A 21,166-nucleotide genomic window follows, 5' to 3' on the forward strand; every position below is an offset into this window, starting at 1 on the left:
AAAGGAGGAAATAAAATGTGACAAGTATTTACGAATTATTCCTTTATTTTTTACACATTTTAAATATGACAATAAATTGAACTTTAGTTTCTATTGCTTTTCTATATTTCAACAAGTGTATATCATAAATGACAAGCCGGAAGCATTCAGCATTTTATTTCATTAGACTTGAATAAATTATCCAATGAAAAAATATTTTATATCTCCGTATTGCTAAAATACTAAGATTAAATACACTAAACTAGTAGTTCCTCTTGTTTGAGATATACGTACTTTTAATGTATTTTTATTTATTAGTAAATTTCTCAAAAGCCCCGTGTGGCTGGCCTTCACATTGGGGCTGTTAACACATTGATTGGTGTTTCTTACGAGTTCATACCTTTGCTTTGAGTTTAGAGTTACCAAGCTAAGTTGGCAGCGATTGTTATAGCCCAGCCTGTGCAAGTGTTAAGTAAATGTCATAATTTCATAGAAGTTGCTAATCAATGTGTAAACCGGCCCCAATGTGAAGGCCATCCTCACTTACCCGTATTGACCTAACTTCGTTATACCTAATCTTAATTTGGAATTAAGTTTATTTATGAGTACATAAAGTATAAGGCGTATATCTCAACCAAGCTCCTAATCATCACCCATATAGTATCAAAAACAATAAATAAATAATTCTATAAGCCGCTTCACCATTAATCCTAATATGGTATAAGACCCTATGCCCCAGTCATGGTAAACTTTTAAGCAAAGTTGAAGACTAGCTGATCAATAAAATGAAGTTATCTCTATGGGCTTAAATAAGGTTATCTAAAAAGGAGTGTACATGTTTTTAACCTTTTCCACGCCATGTCAAACACAAAAGCTGTCATTCGGACGCCATGTCACCGAAGTGTCAAAATTGAAATAGGTAGGTCTAAGCTGCTCTGTGGTCTGTGACGGTTTAATCCGTCTTCGGCGTTGGACCTACGGTGCGGATATATTCGTCATTGGCGTCAAAAAGGTTAAATGAGCGTACGGTTCAACTTTGCTTATAAAAAGTTTAAAATGACTACGCGGATGTATACTCGACCGTTTGTAATAAATAAAATGAACTTCTACAATTTAGAATTTTACGTTCCGGCTTAATTGCCTCCATATTCAAGATGTATTGAACTACATAAATAATCCAAAATATTGAAAAGGGGAACAAAATAATATAGACCAATTAAACGTATTTAATTAACTAACTTGTGGTTAGCAGTTAAATTAATTAAGCGGGTGGTGTTCAGAGTGATCTTAAGAGGAATTCCTAATTGCGATTTTTCCATACAAACGCTTTCGACTGTTTCCTCCCCGGATTTTTAACCTAGAGGAATGATTTTTTCAAGTAAGAATAATATCATCAATATCTGTGCCGTTATGTTTTGCCTTTTTCGATTATTTTATTTTGAAGAAACTTACAGCGCTTAGAAAATCGCAAAAACTGCTCAATTGAATTGGCTGCAAAAAAAGGCACAGTATACAAATATGTCAACAAATATCCAAAAAATCAAAACATAGCGGCATAGATTATTTCTTCCTCTTGCAGTTTCCAAAATTTCATAATGATTGGTTGCGTTTTGGAGGAGGAAACAGTCGAAAGCGAAACCACGGTTTTTGAGTTTTTTTGCGTGGGAATTTTAGTCCGAGCTGCAGTTGTTCTTATCGCACGCAGGCATTTCCGCCCACCGCAGCGCGACAGAAACTTCAAAAATTCGAGATTTGAAAAGTTGCTCAGCTAGGAATTGTTGTTAAGGTCGCGGTCTGGACGCACGCGATCGGCGGCGCCAACCAACGCCGCGCCGCCCGGCACCGAGCAAGTCGATGAAATTAAACTCAATTGCGTAGCGTCAACTAATCTAGCCGTGGCCGTGACCGGATTCCCACATTTGCGAGGCTCTTTCAATTTGTTTTCATCACAGTTGCTTGAAAAAGATCTTATTTCAAGCAGGTGTACTGCAGGACAAAGGCCTATATTGTTCCAGCGGGAGTTATGGATTGTGAAAAAAAAAGCTATAACTCCCCAGGGAGTTATAACTTTATTTTTTATTATGTCACGAATTCATAGAAACCACGTAGTGTAAATGAGTTTTACTTTAAAAATACTGCCGTTAATAATTTAATATGTTTGTTTATATTGAAAAATATTTAATTTGATTAATTTAATAGCGCCTTTAACTTTTTTAAGGAACTTTCGAAAAGGATTAGAGAGGTCACCGGTGACCGCAGAGCTGGCAGCTTCCTCGCTCAAAGAATTAGTCTTGCGATACAGCGAGGAAATGCTACTAGCATCTACGGCACCATGCCGCAGGGGGATAGTTTTATTTTATTTTAAGTCTATTTTTATTTATTTTTAGATTTAGATTTTAAGTTTTGTAGTTTAGTTTTTAGTATATTTATAAATAAGTTGTATAACTTAAATAATGTAAATTACATTTGATTCGATTGATAAATAATTCGTATATTAAGTCAGTATTCATTGTATTTTATTGAAAAATAGCAGTTTAAAATATTTTTACATAATTTTCAATAGTGGCTGAATGCCGAATAACTCTGTGCCTTCGATGCCTAACCTGTCAAAGAATGACAATATGGCGGACGAATGTTTGAAATGTCACCGTATTTAAGAATTATTTCACCTAAAATTTAATTTTTTCTTCGCAAGTGTGACCACCCTCGCTTCCAAAATGTCACTTACCCCCCTCGTTGCACAATGTACTATTTCCCAAGGTAAAAAGGTTGGCTTTGCGAGGCCGTGAGCGAGGGCCCCATTCGCCCACGCCTACTAGCTACGCCACTGCTTAAACTTATAGTTTTGCCCAGTATCTCATTTCAAACATAAACAGAGAATCATACTGGCTTTGTCTTACGCTAGTACAAGTAAAGGACGAAAACCAAAAGAAAAGGACGAGTATAGTTTTCCTGATTCTTACTCACTGACAATTTGTATTTGCTAGACTATATATTTCAGATTTCGGGCCTGATGATCATTTTCCGTTTCACGGAATATCGGCACATCGTTAACAATATTTGAAATGTAAAATATACTTTGTCTCTAATTGCCAAAAATGTTCAATGTTTGATATTTTTGCATATGAAACATTTTTTCACATTTCAAATATTGTAAACGATGTGCTGATATTTGGTGAAACGGAAAAATACTCTTGCTCGGGCCCGAAATCGGGTCTGATATCAGGCCTGATAAAGTGTTGATGTAATTGGCACTTTACACATCTTTATTGTTAAAAGAGTATACTACCTGTAATAGATCATTTTGAACATCTCGCCCGCTCAGATATTTCTTCCCGAGTTGACATTCTTTTGACATAGATTAATAACGGTCGAGCATTCCCCACTTTATCAATTTACAGTACGCTAAATAAGTACCGCAGCCGGCAAACCGTCCCACTTTGTCGCTTGCCATAAGGACGCCTTATCAGGTTCTTCGATTAAAGATACAAGCAAATCTCGTCCTTATGGCAAGGGAGAAAGTGGGACGTTTTGCCGGCTACGATCACATAATTGATTGACCCTTTTTGGAAGATAGGAAAAATAGCAAAACTAGCCAGATACACAATCACTTCTATTACATAAGTTATATGAATAAAAGTGCGTTTACACATTTGATAAGCTTCAGCAAAAACATGTGGTAGAATAATATATACAGTCGCAATCAGATATATCGAATATCTGAACATGCACTGTATAGAGTAAAAGCATAGACAATAGAGGCGTGTTCAGATATTTGTGAGCACCTTGGCCGCTCCGATATATCTGATAGAGACCGCACAGTCAAGGTATAGATCGTGTCATTCAGGAAGACGCGTGCCTTGACTTGTAATGTCATGTTATTGAAGGTTAGATTTGACAAATGTGTCATCGTGGATGACACAAACTACATTAAATATCGACACGGACAAAGTGCTAAAAATATGTCTACACGACCTTTTTGCCCATACATTAAGGTAGTGTCAGGCGACACGTGTCCTTTCGGCTTTTACCGGGTCCGTTCGGCTCAGAGCTCCGAGCAATTATTAGGGTTGGCAACACTTGAGAACTTGACGTCCCTATACGTGCACGACCACAGATAACGACTTGAATTTTTCAACCCTAAATGGCCGAAAGGGATAGTGCCATACATTAGAAAGGGACAGAACAATTCGTCCCTGAATCGCTGTCAAACTTCGGTTTTTGGAAGTTTCTGTACGATAGTACTATTATTTATTCTGGGGTAGTGTACATATTTTTGGCACATCCGTGACGAACGAATACATTTTTGAGAAAATAATTTTACTCACACCAATTTAAAAAAAAATGTAATAATATAAGCAGCACTTTATATTTGCCTGGCCTAGTGGTTCCTAATTCATAAGCAGGTAACTTGAATAGACTTAGAAATATACAGGGTGATTTTGCTATGTCTAGTTATTTTGGCAAATCACAATTTCCATACGTCATAAGTTTTGATTGGCGTTTACTACAAACGATTTTGGCTAGGCCCCTTTTTTTGATTTCATGGTTGACCAGTATAGGTTCTCTTTTTCACTAAACTTAGCACTTTATCTACCAGTTAAGCTTATTTGAAGATGGCAAGTAGATTATTCAGGACTTTACTTGGACATCGCGAATCAGGCCCTTAGATTATGATAGATCTAAGAAAATCACCCTGTATAAATAAAGTCAAGTACATAAAAATAAAAATTTTTCTTAATCAATCGAAAATGGATCGTAGAATATTTTATGTATTTTAGTAATAGTTCATTTTAACTGATTCGAAATTACTAAAATTTTAATCAGGGAATATATACGAAGTTTATATCTAAGTATGACTTATTTAAGCATTACTTATATTAAAGGGCCAGGATACAGTAAATACAGCTATCAATTCCATGATCATAATATATAATTATTAATTATACACATCTTAGATATAATTATAATAGTATACATACACATCTGCATCATAAGACATTTGATTACATCAGTTTTGTGATATAATTTATACAAAAAACAACAAAAGTAAAACACACAGCATCTTGACAAACAACAATATTTCTGTAAGGCCAGTTGCACCGACCACAATGGCGTTGAAAGGTCGAAGTATTTCACAGATGGAGCCAGGATAGGTTTTACACATGAATCTAGTATTTAGCATGGATTGGACAGAACGGGATAGTCTCGTGTATCTTTCAGTTGGAGTAGCAGAGAAAGCGCTATTATTGTTTGTCCTTGTCATAGTCTCACTTTTCCTTTCTGCCTTCTTCTAAAAAGTCATAAGTGACGTAGACGTTTTTTGTTGCCGTTTTATGGTGGGCAACAAATAACCCGACCAAATTACGTAGGTTGTTTTTAGTATGTTGTCAGGAAAGATCAAACGTGTTTTTAATTTCGTCGCATTGCGTATGTTCTGTCTCATGTATGGAAACCTGTTATTCCTACGAATAGTATCAAATTTAAGCCAATTCCTATAGAGACAGGGGAAACCTCTGGCGCCATCTATACAACCCTTGTGTCAACCCCATCGACAAACGGATCAACGTCAATCCGCAACGAGCTGTAGTATGTTTCAAACAAGAAGAGTATGCTTATAGGTGTCACCTACAATTTATAACCTAAAAACACCAAATCTTCATGTTTGAAAAATACTATTTGACACTTTCCATACGATAAAATTTAGCGAACGTTAGGACCGGTGTTTAAGATATTCCAATCTATCGCTGGATTAATGTTAGAACCAAGAGACCTACCGCGAACCACTTCGTTTGTCTATTTGGAATATCTAAGAGTGATAAAGAAAAGAACCGTGCGACCGAAGACCTAGTGGCTGAACCTAACATCATGGAAGAAAGTAAAGTCCACAGACTCCATAGGTTGGGCCATCTTGAGAGAAAGGAAGATCGGAACGTAAAAAGAGCGTGCCTGGGTCGCCTAGGAGCACGTCCTATCGGACGCCCCAGGTATCGCTGGAGCGACATGGTGGAGGATCTGTGCGAACTTCGTCAACAATTGGCGAGAGGTCGCACAGGACCGAGAAAAGGGGCGCTGTCTTGTGTCGGAGGCCGAGTCTCATTTTGGGTCGCTGAGCCAACGGAGTAAGTAAGGAAGTGTGATAGAGGCAGAAAACGAAATTTCGATTTTCGGTGTTCACGGTAAGCCCTCAAATGGATTAATTTTATCTAACAAGGAAAGGTACCCAACTGGCCGATTCCGATTTGATTTATATTTATATATGTTATAGAGTAGTCTAAAATAACGGTCGTATTTTTTCTTAGCTTCCCAAACTCAACCTATTGAGAGAAATTGTCCTTCAAAGTATTAAAAAAATACTAAATCTTCTAACTCCTATAGAAGGTGATGCTCAAGCAACTTGCTAGTTAATGGCTTGTTTGAGTATATGTTTGAGAGCAGGAAAGAATAATGAGCACGTGTTTTGTTATATCTGCTTAAACTCAAGTTTTCCTAAAAAACACCCGTCTTTATGTGTATCTTTAGCAATAAGATAGTATAAAACTTCGAATGTCGTTTTTTTTTTTAGGAAAAGATAGTTTCAGCCGATATAACAAAACTCGTGCTCATTATTTTTTCCTGCTCTCAAACATATACTCAAACCAGCCATTAACTAGCAAGTTGCTTGAGCATCACTTTATATAGGAGTTACAAGATTTAGTAATTTTTTTGTACTTTGGAGGACAATTTCTCCCAATAGGTTGAGTTTGGGCAGCTAAGAAAAAATACGTGTCCGTTATTTTAGACTACTCTATAACATATTTAAATATAAATCAAATCGGAACCGGACAGTTGGGTACCTCTCCTTGATGTTTTAGAGCTCATGGCCTAACATCCCCGTCCAGTGAAAACACCGGTCTTAAAACCTCATTGCAATTTAGAATTATTCCCTCCCAAATCAGCATAAATATTTCATAAAATTAATTCTTTTCTCATCCAATATTAACCTTTTGAACGCTTTCTCTCTCGCATCAAAATGTGACATACATGCCACCATCTCAACTAGTGAGAAACGAATTTAAACCTTATCTGTCAACAGTAAAATTGCTTTGACAGCGTCTGCCATGACCCCTTTAGTGGTCGTTGGCGTGGTAGGCACGACGGCACACGACCACTTTAGTGGCTCTTGGCGTTCAAAGGGTTAAAACTGAAAAAACACTTATTAAAACGTCCTAAAATAAAATAAATTAAAGTTATATTACGAGGCACTATTATCATGAAATAGACTACTTAGCGGACCCTGGATTCCAAATCAGTACCTTTGGAATGCAACCGGGATATACGCTAACGCGCATGGCACCTGCATCCGATTCGCACGTCGCACCGATGTTTGAGTGAGACAACGCTATGCGCACATTATTTATTTATTTCATTTATTCACTTAAATACAATGCAAGTTTACAGTATGTCATTACACCAAAGCACTTACACGCTAAATTATTATTATAGCGACATCCCGCTCGCACGTCGACGTGCGAATCGGATACAGTGTGCCAAGCGCCTAAGATGAAAGAAAGGCTTTTCACACACTGAGTTTATGATATACCACGGCGAGCGGAGCGATATATTTAACAGTGTGCCTAAGCTGGTAAAACATGTACCTATTTTTAAAGTAAGGACGCTAAGCACGATGAAAGTCGTACATCAACCCGCCTTAAAAAACAGGTACCGCATTCAGAAGTATTCCAAATAGCGTCTTAGTACTATAGCAAAGGTGACTATACTCTGTATCTTTAGGTATTTAAATAAAAGTAAGCAAAATCTACCCTCAAATGGCTCCTTAACCTAGTTGAGGGTAGATGAAAACATTACACGATCAAATAATGTAGGTTAAAGTCAGGTCGTTCAGTCACAGATCCAGGCGGTTTTGTATTTGGTTGGTTAACCAATAAATATTCTAACTACCCGAAAATGTACAAATTGTTTGTTTACTTTGATTTAAATACCTAAAGATTCAGTGTATAAATAAGTACTTAATGCTAATACATATTTTTGATATAAATAAATGATGCATTTATGACTTTCAATTGTCTAAAATGAAGACACGTTGTGACCATAAATGAACCCTATGCCATCGTAAAAAGGCTTATAATTGGTCAATTAATGAAATGCTTGCTAAAAATAGGAATTGTAAGTTACAATAAAAGTTGCGCTGAATTAATTTTTGGCTAAAGTTTGCTACAGCACATTTTAAAAGGTAAAAGAGTTTCTAAATTAATTTTAACAAAATGACGATATTACTCAATAGGTCCACACAGACCGAGCATACGCGCGAGGCAATTTCGATATGGCGCGCGCTTTTTCCTCGCCCGAGCGCGCCGCCTTGGCCGAGGCACGTCTACACTGGCCGTTTTGGGCGCGAGGAAATTCCCTCGCGCGGCGTATGCTCGCTCTGTGTGGACTCTCCTAATTAATAAAAAAAAAAAAAACACTCAAACAATCACTATTTGGCTTGTTACCGGGATTTGTCCTAATATTGTTAAAAGTGACGCAACCACCCTTTGCATACCAAACTCAAAAATAAATTTCATTTTATTGATATAATCATGAGTTTAAGTCAACAAATAAATAAATATATTTAAACTAAATAAGAACTTAACATAGACGCAAAAATTGTGAACATAAACGTCCAAAATAACATTGTATTTATGTATTATTTTTCCATAGGATGGTATGGGGTCACGTAGTTTTCCCATATATATTGTAAATATTTGATTTCGATTATTTGTCCTGGTGCGACAGCACGGTTGCATTTTTTTCGCCTGTCAGCATGCCTGTCACGTTCTAACAAGTATGTAAGTACGAAAGTGACAGGCGATAAAAATGCAACCATGCTGCCACCGCTGGCCATACTTTTGTATTTATAAGACAATGCTTCTTCTTTTGTGCGAACACTGGTTATTGACAGAATTAATAGCTTTTCAGCTCATAAAAGGACCTTTGTCCATTATTACTGGAAAATCATTGCGCATGAGTAATTTTTCATACTAAAGTTTTTTTGTAGTTTCACGGCGTATTTTTTTTAATGAATCAAATTTGCGCAAAGCTATGAAATTCGACGATCGCAAATAACATCATTTTTTTGTCCAAGATCGTATCGGTGTTGAGTTATCTACGAATTACCTGTTATATGAATTTGAATCTTAATAACAGAACGGTAAAATTGGTTTTTAAACGGGCTTGTTGCTTCTCACTCTTGATGGATTCGATAGCTAACCGCGTCGCTTATAAGAAACATTGCCTTCTGTGACTACACATGAATTTAATTTCATTCGGCTTAAACGAAAGAAAATTTCACCTATATGAAAATGTACATGCGCACATCCACATTCAGGAGCAAACGAACAGTGTGGGTGCGGCGAAGTATTCGTACATCAGACCTTAGCTTTATGCTCACAGTTTAGGGTCTAGTGGTGAACTGACGCCTGGCTCCGGTGCGTGCGGGGTGTGTGAGGCGTGCGGCGCATGCGAGGCGTGCGGCGCGTGCGAGGCGTGCGGCGCGTGCGGCGCGTGCGGGGCGTGCGGCGCGTGCGAGGCGTGCGGGGCGTGCGGCGCGGACAGCGAGCCTGACAGCTCCAGCCGAGCGTGCTCGGAGGCTACGAGGGCTTGGAGTTCCTCCTGAAAACAATGTACAACTTATTTACATGCACACAAATTTCTATACATGGGGAGTACATGGGTGTACTGTATATTTGTTATTGTGAGTTTCCGATATTTCGTCACAGTTGCACATACCTACCACCGTGTAACTATAGATAGGTCATACTAATACATAATGAGCACAAAAAATACTTTCATATTTATTTCATTAGGCGGGTCCACTCAAAGCGAGCTGCCGCGCGAGGAAATTTCCTCGCGAGGCAGCTCGTGAGGCGTGCTCGTGTAACTTTTGCCTCAGCACGTTTGGCTCATCCGAGCCAATTTGCTCGGCAAAATGGCGTCACTCAGTCAGCTATTCAAAATGGCTCTAGACGTAATAACTGCAGTGGCTTGCGTTTCTTCTATTTTGCTATTTAAAGCAATTCAAAAGAAAACTTGGAAGCAAAGAAGGAAGGATATGATTTGCGACACTCATTATATATTACCATAAAAAAATTACCACGCGCACCATAAACAAACACGTATACACTGGCGCGCGGCTAACTGAGCTAACTGGTGCGTCTGAGGCACCTTTCAGCAAGCCGAAAAACCGACAGCGAGCGGCTCGGCCAAGGTCGCGCTCGGGCGAGGAAAACACGCGCCGCTTCGGCCGTGGCACGTCTTATTTTTGTGCGCGAGGACGAGGTAATTGCCTCGCGCGTATGCTCGCTCTGTATGGACCCGCCTATTAAATACGAATTTTCATTACCTACTGAATCTATTTTTGTCGATTCATTTTCGCATACCATCCTTGTCACACTCGTTGAACTTGTCGTACTTGTCTTTTTCTCTTTCGGTGTGTTCGTAAGCACATGAAGATTTCTCGCTTGTCTAGGGTCGACTAAAGAGCAACTGTACAATTTAAGCGTTATTATAGCCACCAAGTGGATGCCGTAGAATAAGCGCGGACGTGGCAGCCCCAGACAGAGATGGGACGACTTAGACAACTTCATTAGTACGTGGCCGGGAAAAGCCTTTGTCCAGGAGTGGGATACTATGACGCGCTAAGAACAAAAAATCCTCAATTTTGGAACGTACAATAAGAATAGTTTTCACGCCACTGTTCGGAAATGTGGCAATAGATGGTCTAAAACCAAGCTGGAAAGTAGGCAATAGCTGTAGCACCTGAACAACCACTACGACAATGCTTCATTGTTTCATCATCTGTCATTGGTGATGGTAAAAGGTCTTTTTTAACTTTTTTCTTTTTTAAATTTTTCATTCAAAAATAAAATTAGGTTATTTATAGGACCAATTACTTATTTAAAAGAAAGAAACTTCAAAACCATTTATATTTGACGCAGCCAATGATGATCCGTATGACAGTTTCTCCAATTCGCTTTTGGATGGACTTTTGAAATAGGTTTTTACGGTGTTTTAATTACTTAATTGTTACATTTCTGAATAAAAGAATGTGTTATAGTACAGAAAAGCGGCCAAGTGCGAGTCGAACTCGCCCATGAAGGGTTCCGTACCATTTATGACGTATTAAAAAAACTACTTACTAGATCTGGTTCAAACCAATTTTCGGTGGAAGTTTGCATGGTAATGTATATCATATGTTTTTTTACATTTTTCATTCTGTTATTTTAGAAGTTACAGGGGGGGACACACTTTTTTTCACTTTGGAAGTGTCTCTCGCGTAAACTATTCAGTTTAGAAAAAAATGATATTAGAAACCTAAATATCATTTTTGAAGACCTATCCGTAGATACCCCACACTTATGGGTTAGATGAAAATTTTTTTTTTTTTTAATTTTATGACGTATTAAAAAAAACTACTTACTAGATCTCGTTCAAACCAATTTTCGGTGGAAGTTTGCATGGCAATGTATATCATATATATTTTTTAGATTTTTCATTCTGTTATTTTAGAAGTTACAGGGGGGGGGGGCACACTTTTTTTCACTTTGGAAGTGTCTCTCTCGCAAACTATTCAGTTTAGAAAAAAATGATATTAGAAACCTAACTATCATTTTTGAAGACCTATCCGTAGATACCCCACACGTATGGGTTTGATGAAAAAATTTTTTTTTTTTTTAATTTTATGACGTATTAAAAAAAAACTACTTACTAGATATCGTTCAAACCAATTTTCGGTGGAAGTTTGCATGGTAATGTATATCATATATTTTTTTTTAGATTTTTCATTCTGTTATTTTAGAAGTTACAGGGGGGGGGGGGGGGACACTTTTTTTCACTTTGGAAGTGTCTCTCGCGCAAACTATTCAGTTTAGAAAAAAATGATATTAGAAACTTAAATATCATTTTTGAAGACCTATCCGTAGATATCCCACACGTATGGGTTTGATGAAAAAAGATTTTTTGAGTTTCAGTTCTAAGTATGGGGAACCCCCAAAAATTTTTGATTTTTTTCTATTTTTGTGTAAACATCTTAATGCGGTTCATAGAATACATCTACTTACCAAGTTTGAACAGTATAGCTCTTATAGTTTCGGAAAAAAGTGGCTGTGACATAATCGGACAGACAGACGGACATGACGAATCTATAAGGGGTTCTTTTTTTGCCATTTGGCTACGGAACCCTAAAAAGGTCCAAAAATATCTGACATTGGCAGTTATTCAATACAAAAATGAACTGTAATAGGGATCATCATTGGGCGCGTCAAGTATAGTTCACGCTTAAGGTGTTTTTACTTTTGTATCTATTTGGTTTTTTTTTTATTAGCAAAAACGCTTCTAAGTTTAGAGTTGGTTTGTATTAGTAAACAACAGAAAAAGGCCTCTTAAAAGTGATAAAGGAACCGGGAAATACTTACTGAATTGGATAGTGTAAATTGTGTTTGACAAAAAAATACAAGAAACACGTTAATGTTCCCGGCAAAAATACATCAAATTCTTTCAACAATTGTCCTCACGCCAATATATATTAATTTCTATTAAAGTGGTTACAGTTATGGAAATGTTTTCTTATTTCCTCGCAGTAGTCGTGAAAAGCACTATGCAATGCCTCGGCCGGAAACGCTAAAGATGGACTCGTATTATTTGACTTCCTCAAACGTCCTAAACTCACTCGTCCATGTTTGGGCGGTTTTCCGGCCTCACCTACAATACATACATACGTATACAGATGCTCTGATAACCAAATTTGCTTACAGTAATGAGTACAGTTGCGTATATGAGTATATCTTGTATCGGCTACAAATTTACACCCCGTATAGTAGAACACTTTATTATAGGAACTTAAAGGATTCAACAGTACCAAAGAACGGAAAATGCCATCAAAATTGACAGCGAACTGGTTTAAACCTCAAGCGGTCCATATGTCAAAACTTGCCAAGACAAATACTATATTAATTTGTCAAATAAACGTTCAAAATATAATGGAAAGGGAGACCTTTTTATGGGTCTCTGGGCGGCCAGAGGATATATGTGTCCACAAAATAAGGCGATTGAAACGTGAAATAAATGAGCCGGCATCCCGGCAATCAGTGGCGAGGTGCCAAATGCATAATTTATGTAAATATCCTGGTGCTTCACATTGACACTGAACTAATGGTTACCACCTGCAATCTTAGTTCATACATATAATCACGCCTATTTTCCGAAGGGGTAGGCAGAGACCACGGATTTCCACTTGCTACGATCCTGACATGCCTCTTTCGCTTCCTCCACTTTCATGACATTCCTCACACACGCTCGTCGGTCAGGGCGGTCCCGCCCTGCAACGTAGTGCACTCACCCCCCAGCCGAGCCTGTCGGCCAGCTCGCGGCAGCCGGCGTCGCAGTCCCCGAGGCGCGCCACGTCCCGGGTGGCGCCGGCGTCCAGCTGCAGGCCGCCCGCCGCCAGCCCCCACAGGCGCAGCAGCGGCGAGCGCAGCCCCGCCCGCTCGCGGTTGATCAGCAGGCGCGGGCACCACTCGGGCACCCTGCGGGGACGATTCGTTACGTTTGTGGCTGTCGGGAGCTGCATGTGTACATAATACACGACTTGCGGCGGAACTCGCAACGATTTTATGAATATTTTTTCTTTAACCATAGGAGATTAAAATAGAATAGAATAGAAAAACGTTTATTGCAAAACCATCTACAAACAGCACCACATTAGAAAACAAAAAAAAGTAAGAAAGAAGATCTTTCTTACTTTTTTTTTGTTTTCTAAAGTGGTGCTGTTTAGAGACTTTAGAAATTAAATAAAGGTATAAATCAATAAATAAATATTATAGGACATTAGTACACAAATTGACTAAGTCCCACAGTAAGCTCAATAAGGCTTGTGTTGAGGGTACTTAGACAACGATATATATAATATATAAATATTTATAAATACTTAAATACATAGAAAACACCCATGACTCAGGAACAAATATCCATGCTCATCACACGAATAAATGCCCTTACCAGGATTTGAACCCGGGACCATCGGCTTGGTAGGCAGGGTGACTACTCACTAGGCCAAACTGGTCGTCAAAAGGTATGGATTATATTCAAACCCTTACTGGTGATTAATTCGGAACATTATTATGTCCCCACTGAATTTTAATTATGATACTTAATATTTTATTAAATTTATTACCACTTTAGAAAAAATCCACTTAGCATGTAAATTATCCGCAAGGCAGGGTCGGGTGGCCACAGATGCATGTCAACAACATGCTTCGTCCCAAACAAATTAATGATGATATCCGCAACAGGCTTCGTCATTTATACGAGTAAACAATAATTTAAGCTAAATAAATAACCGTCACGAAACTTAATATATGGCGCCCTTGTTCTTAGAGTCAGATCAAAATAGATCTACATAGACTTTCTTCGCTCACAGTTTGAAAGCATCAACATAAACGTCAAATTTCTATGAACATATAACACTACACTTTGAGATTGAGATATTTATTAATAAAATTATAAATAATTTTACATGTCACACGGTAATATACACATAAGTATCACAAAATATTATTATTACTAGCTGTCGCGCCAAAGAGTTAGCCCGATCCGACTATATCTCATTTCTCTAATTTTTTTACTTGCTGGGTCTTGACCAGCGGTTCCTAACCTGGGGGTAATTACCCCCGTAGGGGTAAAACTGGTATTTTACGCAGGTAACAAGCTCAATTAAATGTAACAGAAATTAGACCTGTAAGAAAGAATATTGATATTTATTGGGAGTAGGGGTAAAATCGGGTTCTAGGGAGTTAGTCATAGGGGTGGCAGAACTGAAAAGGTTCTCGTCTAGACTATTCTCTGATTTAAAGGGAGAACTTGCTAAATGTAACAAACGTGTTGTGTGACATTGAGCGGGAATCCACAACTTAAGACCTTAAGGTTTATATCTACAGACATTGACCTTGCCATACATGTAACTTGAAAGACAAAAATAATATTCTTTTATACTGTGTCCAGTAACATATTTATATCTATCGTTACACGGCCGCGCAGACGCTGGCAGACACACTGTATAGAAGAATTATTATTATTATTGTCCTTTATTTCTCTTCCTTCTTAGGTTATGTTTTTTACAATATGGATATAAAAGTAAAATATAAAAATACATCAAAAAATACTATACAAAACACATATAAACACATTGTAAAAAACTTAACCTAGTGTGCCGCCAGCAGCGGGGCAGGGCCCAAGCTGCCGGTGGTCAGGGCTGCAGAGAGAGGAACCGCCGCACTATCCGCGCCGTGTCCAAGATCACCGCCTTCTGCATCTGACCCTTGATCCAACCACCTAGCGAGAGTCTCTCAAGGTGTTGGTCGAGACTCTTCGCTATGAGACCGTTCGCTGAAACGACTATTGGGACAATGATCGTCGAATCAACATCCCACATGGCGGTTATCTCATGAGCCAAGTCTAGGTATTTGCTGGACTTGTCCTTCTCGGCTTTCACGAGATTCTCATCATGGGGGATGGTGATATCGACGAGCACGGCCCGGCGTTGCGATCGATCTATTATCACGATGTCAGGCTTATTGGCTACAATAGTCCTGTCAGTGATAATAGATCGATCCCAATAGAGCGTGGCACGACTATTTTCGAGAACTGGCGCAGGTGAGTACTTGTAGTACGGTACTTCGCGGTCCACAAGGCGGTATAGAAGAGCAAGTTGCTGGTGAATAATTCTGGCTACGAGATTATGTCTGTGTAAGTACTCGCCGTTAGCAAGATGAGAACAACCGGAAATGATATGCCTGAGTGACTCTCCGGGACGGCGGCATGCCCGACAAATGTCGACCGTACCGTCCTTCAGGATATATTTCCGATAGTTGTTCGTCATCATAACTTCGTCCGCAATTGCACAGACAAAACCCTCGGTTTCTCCGAAGAGGTCCCCGAATCGTAACCAGTTCACCGACGCGAGCAGGTCCACGTCAGGTCCCGTGAGGGCCTTGTAGAACCGCCCGTGTAGCACCTTACTCTCCCATGCCGCCCTGCGATCCGCAGTACTTAGTACCACAGGTTTGCGCCAGTTCTCGTTTGCCAAGGAGAGCGGCGTAAGGTTCCTGTCTACTGCCACCACGTCACGATGCATCCCACACTCGTTGTTAAGGAAATAATTCCTGAGATTGCACACCTCGCGGTTGTGGAGATCTTTGGCGTTTAGGAAGCCTCGACCTCCACACTTCCGTGGGATGTACAATCTCATAACAGATTTTATTATTACACATAAAAAAAGAGTACAACAGGCGGACTTAATGCCAATAGGCATTCTCTACCAGTCAACCATAAGGCAAAACAGAAAAACTTCGAGGTGGGTGCATTGAGAAATAAACAAAGAAACCGTAACTTTTGAGCGAAAAATATTGTTTCGACTGCCACGACACAAGTCTGGCACACTAAATGTCTGTAGATATAACCCAGTTATTAAATTAAGCAGTTTCACTTTAAGATCTCGATAAAAGTTTGCTAAATTTGACCTAACTTGTAACATCTTTCCACACTCACATGTCGATGAGGGAAGCAAACGGCTGCACCTCCAGCGATGAGCCCATGATGATGAGCATGTCGCAGTGCTGGAAGTCTTCCTGCAGGCAGTCTTGGAAGCGGTCCGGCAGGCTCTCCCCGAAGAAGACGATGTCAGGTTTAACTACGCCGGGGCATGCAGTGCAGATGGGGATTTGGTCCGAGAATATACGCTCTGTAGAAATAATTATAGTAAAGTACTGACATATTTTTTTAACATAAGCTGTACTCCGTTTTTTTACTTGATGTGTCTTTTTATTTAAAAATGCTTGAAAAAATTAGTTACTATTACACAAACCAAAAGAATGTAGATGATCATATATTATATGCTACTTATTATACATAATTATTTACTGTGAATTATTTTTAAAAAGTGTATTTCAGTAAAAATACGCGTCAACATTGTTTACCCATTTTTCTAATGCTAAAAAGGTCACAATTTTCAAGCAGTAACGGTACTTAAGGGGGCCGCCAGCTGATAGGCTAGGGGGGGGGGGGGGAGTTCATATGGCCGATGGCCAAGGGGGACGGGAGGGGCATACCACCTTTGGTTAGATTCTATAGTGGGGCGGGGCAGCTGCCCTCTCCTGTCCCCCCTTGGCGACGCCGATGAGTACATGAAAATCATCTCATGCGGGTGACTAAAAATACGTGAGTAAAACCGTAAAAGCTTAATCTTAGTATAATATTTGCTTAGTAAATTAAATGACGTCACAGCGCGAGCTGCACAGTTAATTCGTACGGGTTGGAGGTACCTAGACAAGATATATATAAATACTTACATAAATACATAGAAAACACCCATGACTCAGAAACAAATATCCGTGTTCATCACACAAATATATGCTCTTACCAGGATTTGAACCCGGGACCATCAGCTTCATAGGCAAGGTCACTACCCAGGCCAGTAAAGAATATTGTACCTTTAATGAACTCAAGCGGATACTCCTTCCTGCAGTCGATGCAATGAGACGTGTAGAACGTGCCGTGGGCTTCCACTAACTTCTCCTCAGGGAGACCAGCGCCGCGCTCTAGGGTGTCGATGTTTTGAGTGTAGTGGCGGAGAAGAAGCCCTGGAAAAAATAAAATAAAAGTTACACTTGTATGTAATCACTTATTTTTCCTTCTTCTCTCGACACCAGCCAGTACTTATTCATACAATATGCTGAGGATCTACCGTGAACACCACCAATTTACCGTAATTGACAAACGTCGGTGTTCGTGGTAGGCTGTCTGGTATTGGTCATTTTGGCGCCCGAAGTCATCAAACCGATATAGAGATACAGGACAGTCATCTTACAAGCTCAGTCTATAGGTGGTTGGTCTGTGTCTCGCATTTATACAAAACAATTAACACACAACAAGTAAGGTAGTGTATGTATACATGTAAAATATTTAAATTCGGAGTTTCGGACGAAGAGTTTGAGTCAAATCTCACCTAGATCAGGGAGCCTCGGCAAATAGGATGGACAACATTTTTTTTGCTATTCAAAACCAAACTTATAGAGCCGAACAAAATACCAAATAAAAAAAATACCAAAACTTTTCACCAAAACTCACTATTTAATTTTTTTTATGTTAGTTTTGGTGGGAAAGGTTGAGCAACCAAATCTCAAAATGGGAAGAATCGAAGAATCGCTAATATCACACAGCTTAAAAATGAACTACCTGTGTCTGCCCTGGACTAATAGCTCACTAGCAATACAACTTAGTAGATACTACCAAATAGTATTACCAGAGATATGACTTAATCTTCTAACAGCCCATCATACAAGAAAAATTGGCATTCTTATTTGAATTGAATCAATCAAACTAAATAAAACAATTGCAAGTTTTAACTAAGGTAATTAGTACTAGTATCAGGACCATGGGACACTAGAGGTTACAGATAATGATTAGTTATGTACTAAGCAGAGACATCAAAAGGCTTAAATTTTTCATTTAACTTAAAAATAAGTAATCTACATACCTTTCTCATGTAAAAGCCTGATGAAATAGTGTGACACAGTAGGCTTGAAGCTTCCCGGGAACAGCTCTTTGGCTAATAGAAAGAAAGGTTTGGGGTTCTGACGGAAGAAGTTGATTTCAAAAATGGCCTGCGGCTCGGGGAGGTTGTACTTCTGCAAGTTGTGGTAGAGACCCGTTTCTGGACTCCTGAAGTCTGGGATTCCAGCCGCTGGAACAATATATGATGTTTAAAATTTATAGATTTCTTTTAGTTCCTTGTTTGTTTTAGACTTGAAGTGCCCACTATATAAAATTTACAATGTAAATTTAATCAGTTTTGGATGCTTTCTTATAAATGGGACAATACTTTTGAAATTAGTTAGGTAAAGGACCTGGACTAATAAAGCAGAGCCTTTCCATATAGATTTTCGTACTGCCCACTCAGTCTTCCGTTACAGAATAAAATACACTACCATACAGAAATCACATTTCCTACAAAGCAGAAGTTTGACGGCGATTCCGGGACGAATCATGCTATCCCTTTCCAATGTATGGCACTATCCTTTTCGGCTATTTAGGGTTGTCAGAATTCAATTCATCTGATCTGTTGTTTTAGGTTCTCAGCCTATCCTTCCACAAAAATCAAAATTAAACCGAACATTCTCTGCTCACATAAGTCAAAAGTCCACACCTCGAAATTGGCAGAATCCACCTCGTTAAAATTAGCGAGGAGTAAAAGCCATTTATGAAAAAAAAAAACTGTGACTGTGCATGCATAGGGAATCCCTATGCATGCACAGTCACAGTTTTTTTTAGGGATGTTAAGTTGTATCAACCCTAATAATTGCTCGGAGCAATGCTGAGCTGAGAATGCCGGAAAGGAGGAGTGTCGCCCTACTGCTTTGGTTGTCAAAGACACTGTGCGATCTTGACAGCAATATAATTATGCACATGCAATAGAGATAGCAACAGGCGAGTCAATTCAATGTACGAAAATCTATATGGATTGCGTATTTTCTTCATTATAATGTAGTTATGAATGAAAGATCAGACTTGGATTTAAATAAAAAAATATTATTACTTAATGCTATTTAAGTACCATGCATAAAGATGAAACAAATCAAATAAAACATATAACGCATTCACTGCCACCGATGCATAAATGCGTTCACCGCCATACAAGTTTGTTCCTAGGCCACGCCCCCTGGCAGTGAATGCGTTAAACACCATGACTGGTGATGGCGATGGATCATAGAGTACCTAGTTAAATGCAAATCTCCTTAAATTTGCGGAAATTAAGGTTACAATAAGCGGTTATTGTAACATTACAGAGTGAAAACCTAAGTAGGTTGTAATGGGACAATTAATTGGCTTACACAAGTTAATTTGTATATTTGACACATCATTACAAAATCTTTTTATTATTAGGAATTAAACTATTGAATGTTACCTAAATAAAAGCCTGACTGATAATCATAAAATATATAACATGACTAAAAGTAATTCATTAACCGGGTCCACACAGAGTGAGCATACACGTGAGGCAATTTCCTCACGCACAAACTGGTCAGTGTAGATGTGCCACACGCACGCGGGCGAGGAAAACGCATGCGCTGCCTCGACTGAGGCACGTCTACACTGGCCGGTTTGTGCGTGAGGAAATTTCCTCGCGTGTATGCTCGCTCTGTGTGGACCGGGCTATTAAATATCAGATAAAAGTAAAACCTTCAAATAAAATTTTGTATATCAATAAGTAACTAAATGCTTGCAATCTAATCTAACTGGACTATTCCATAATATTTGACGCGTAGACTAATTGACCTTGAATTTGTTTTGTACATAAACAGTATGTAACAAAAATATTCCACTTTAGCAACTGATTGTAAACATGGAGTACTTTATTTACATAAATTATTCTCTTCAATTATTTATGAAGATTGAATTAAAATGTTACTTACACGTAGAAATGCCCGCTCCCGCCAATGTTATAATGTTTTTGCATCGCGATCCTTTGATCCATTTCACGATGCCGTCTAGGTTGACTTCATCCAAAACCTTTTCTACCGGCGCTGCGGGCTCCGTGGGCTCATAGAAGCCGAGTTTTTGAGCCAAGTATCTACGGATAGAATCTACATCCAAATCCCGAAGGCGGGCGCCCATAGTTTCTATATGATTTGGCGGGACGGTAGACGCATCTAGCGAGTCTTCTCCTGAAAGTCAATAACATAATTAAACCTTCAACCTATGCGTACCGGCAAGAAATGGATGAAAAAATAGCTACCATCGCTTGTCCCGGGTGGCGAATTGGCAGACATCGTTGGTAAATATTGTAAATTACGACTCCAAATCTTTGTCCACTTCAACCACGGCCTCTTTGACAGATAAACGTAGCGCATTCTCGGAAATGGTTACGATTCCTGAATGTTTACGACGTTTTCACCTTTCAGTAATGATTACGTAATACTGTAAAGTTTCGGACTGTATAAATGTAACCTAAAAAATGTTTAACTTCTAGTATATTTATATGCCTTTGACATTGATATCGCCCTAAATATATAATATAATTAATTTAAAAGTACTGTACGCCAATATCTCAGCCAACTTCGTAAACAGAAAATACTATAGATTTAAGGCCTTA

The 21,166-nt window shown here is 38.8% G+C and overlaps 1 protein-coding gene across 1 annotated transcript; it reads right to left on the minus strand.

Annotated features, from left to right (window-relative positions):
• Positions 1-25: 25 nt before the first annotated feature.
• On the minus strand, positions 26-21,150 carry LOC133533317 (NAD-dependent protein deacetylase sirtuin-2-like). The gene is made up of 7 exons (XM_061872283.1): positions 20,810-21,150; positions 20,487-20,738; positions 18,551-18,757; positions 17,505-17,654; positions 16,564-16,756; positions 13,358-13,544; positions 26-9,633 (listed from the first exon to the last, which is right to left on the minus strand). Exons 1-7 carry the CDS (start codon positions 20,922-20,924, stop codon positions 9,409-9,411), a joined length of 1,329 nt encoding a protein of 442 aa, XP_061728267.1. The 5' UTR covers positions 20,925-21,150; the 3' UTR covers positions 26-9,408.
• Positions 21,151-21,166: the final 16 nt, after the last annotated feature.

Source organism: Cydia pomonella, unplaced genomic scaffold, assembly GCF_033807575.1.
Source record: "Cydia pomonella isolate Wapato2018A unplaced genomic scaffold, ilCydPomo1 PGA_scaffold_153, whole genome shotgun sequence".
In the NCBI taxonomy this organism is placed as follows: domain Eukaryota; kingdom Metazoa; phylum Arthropoda; class Insecta; order Lepidoptera; family Tortricidae; genus Cydia; species Cydia pomonella.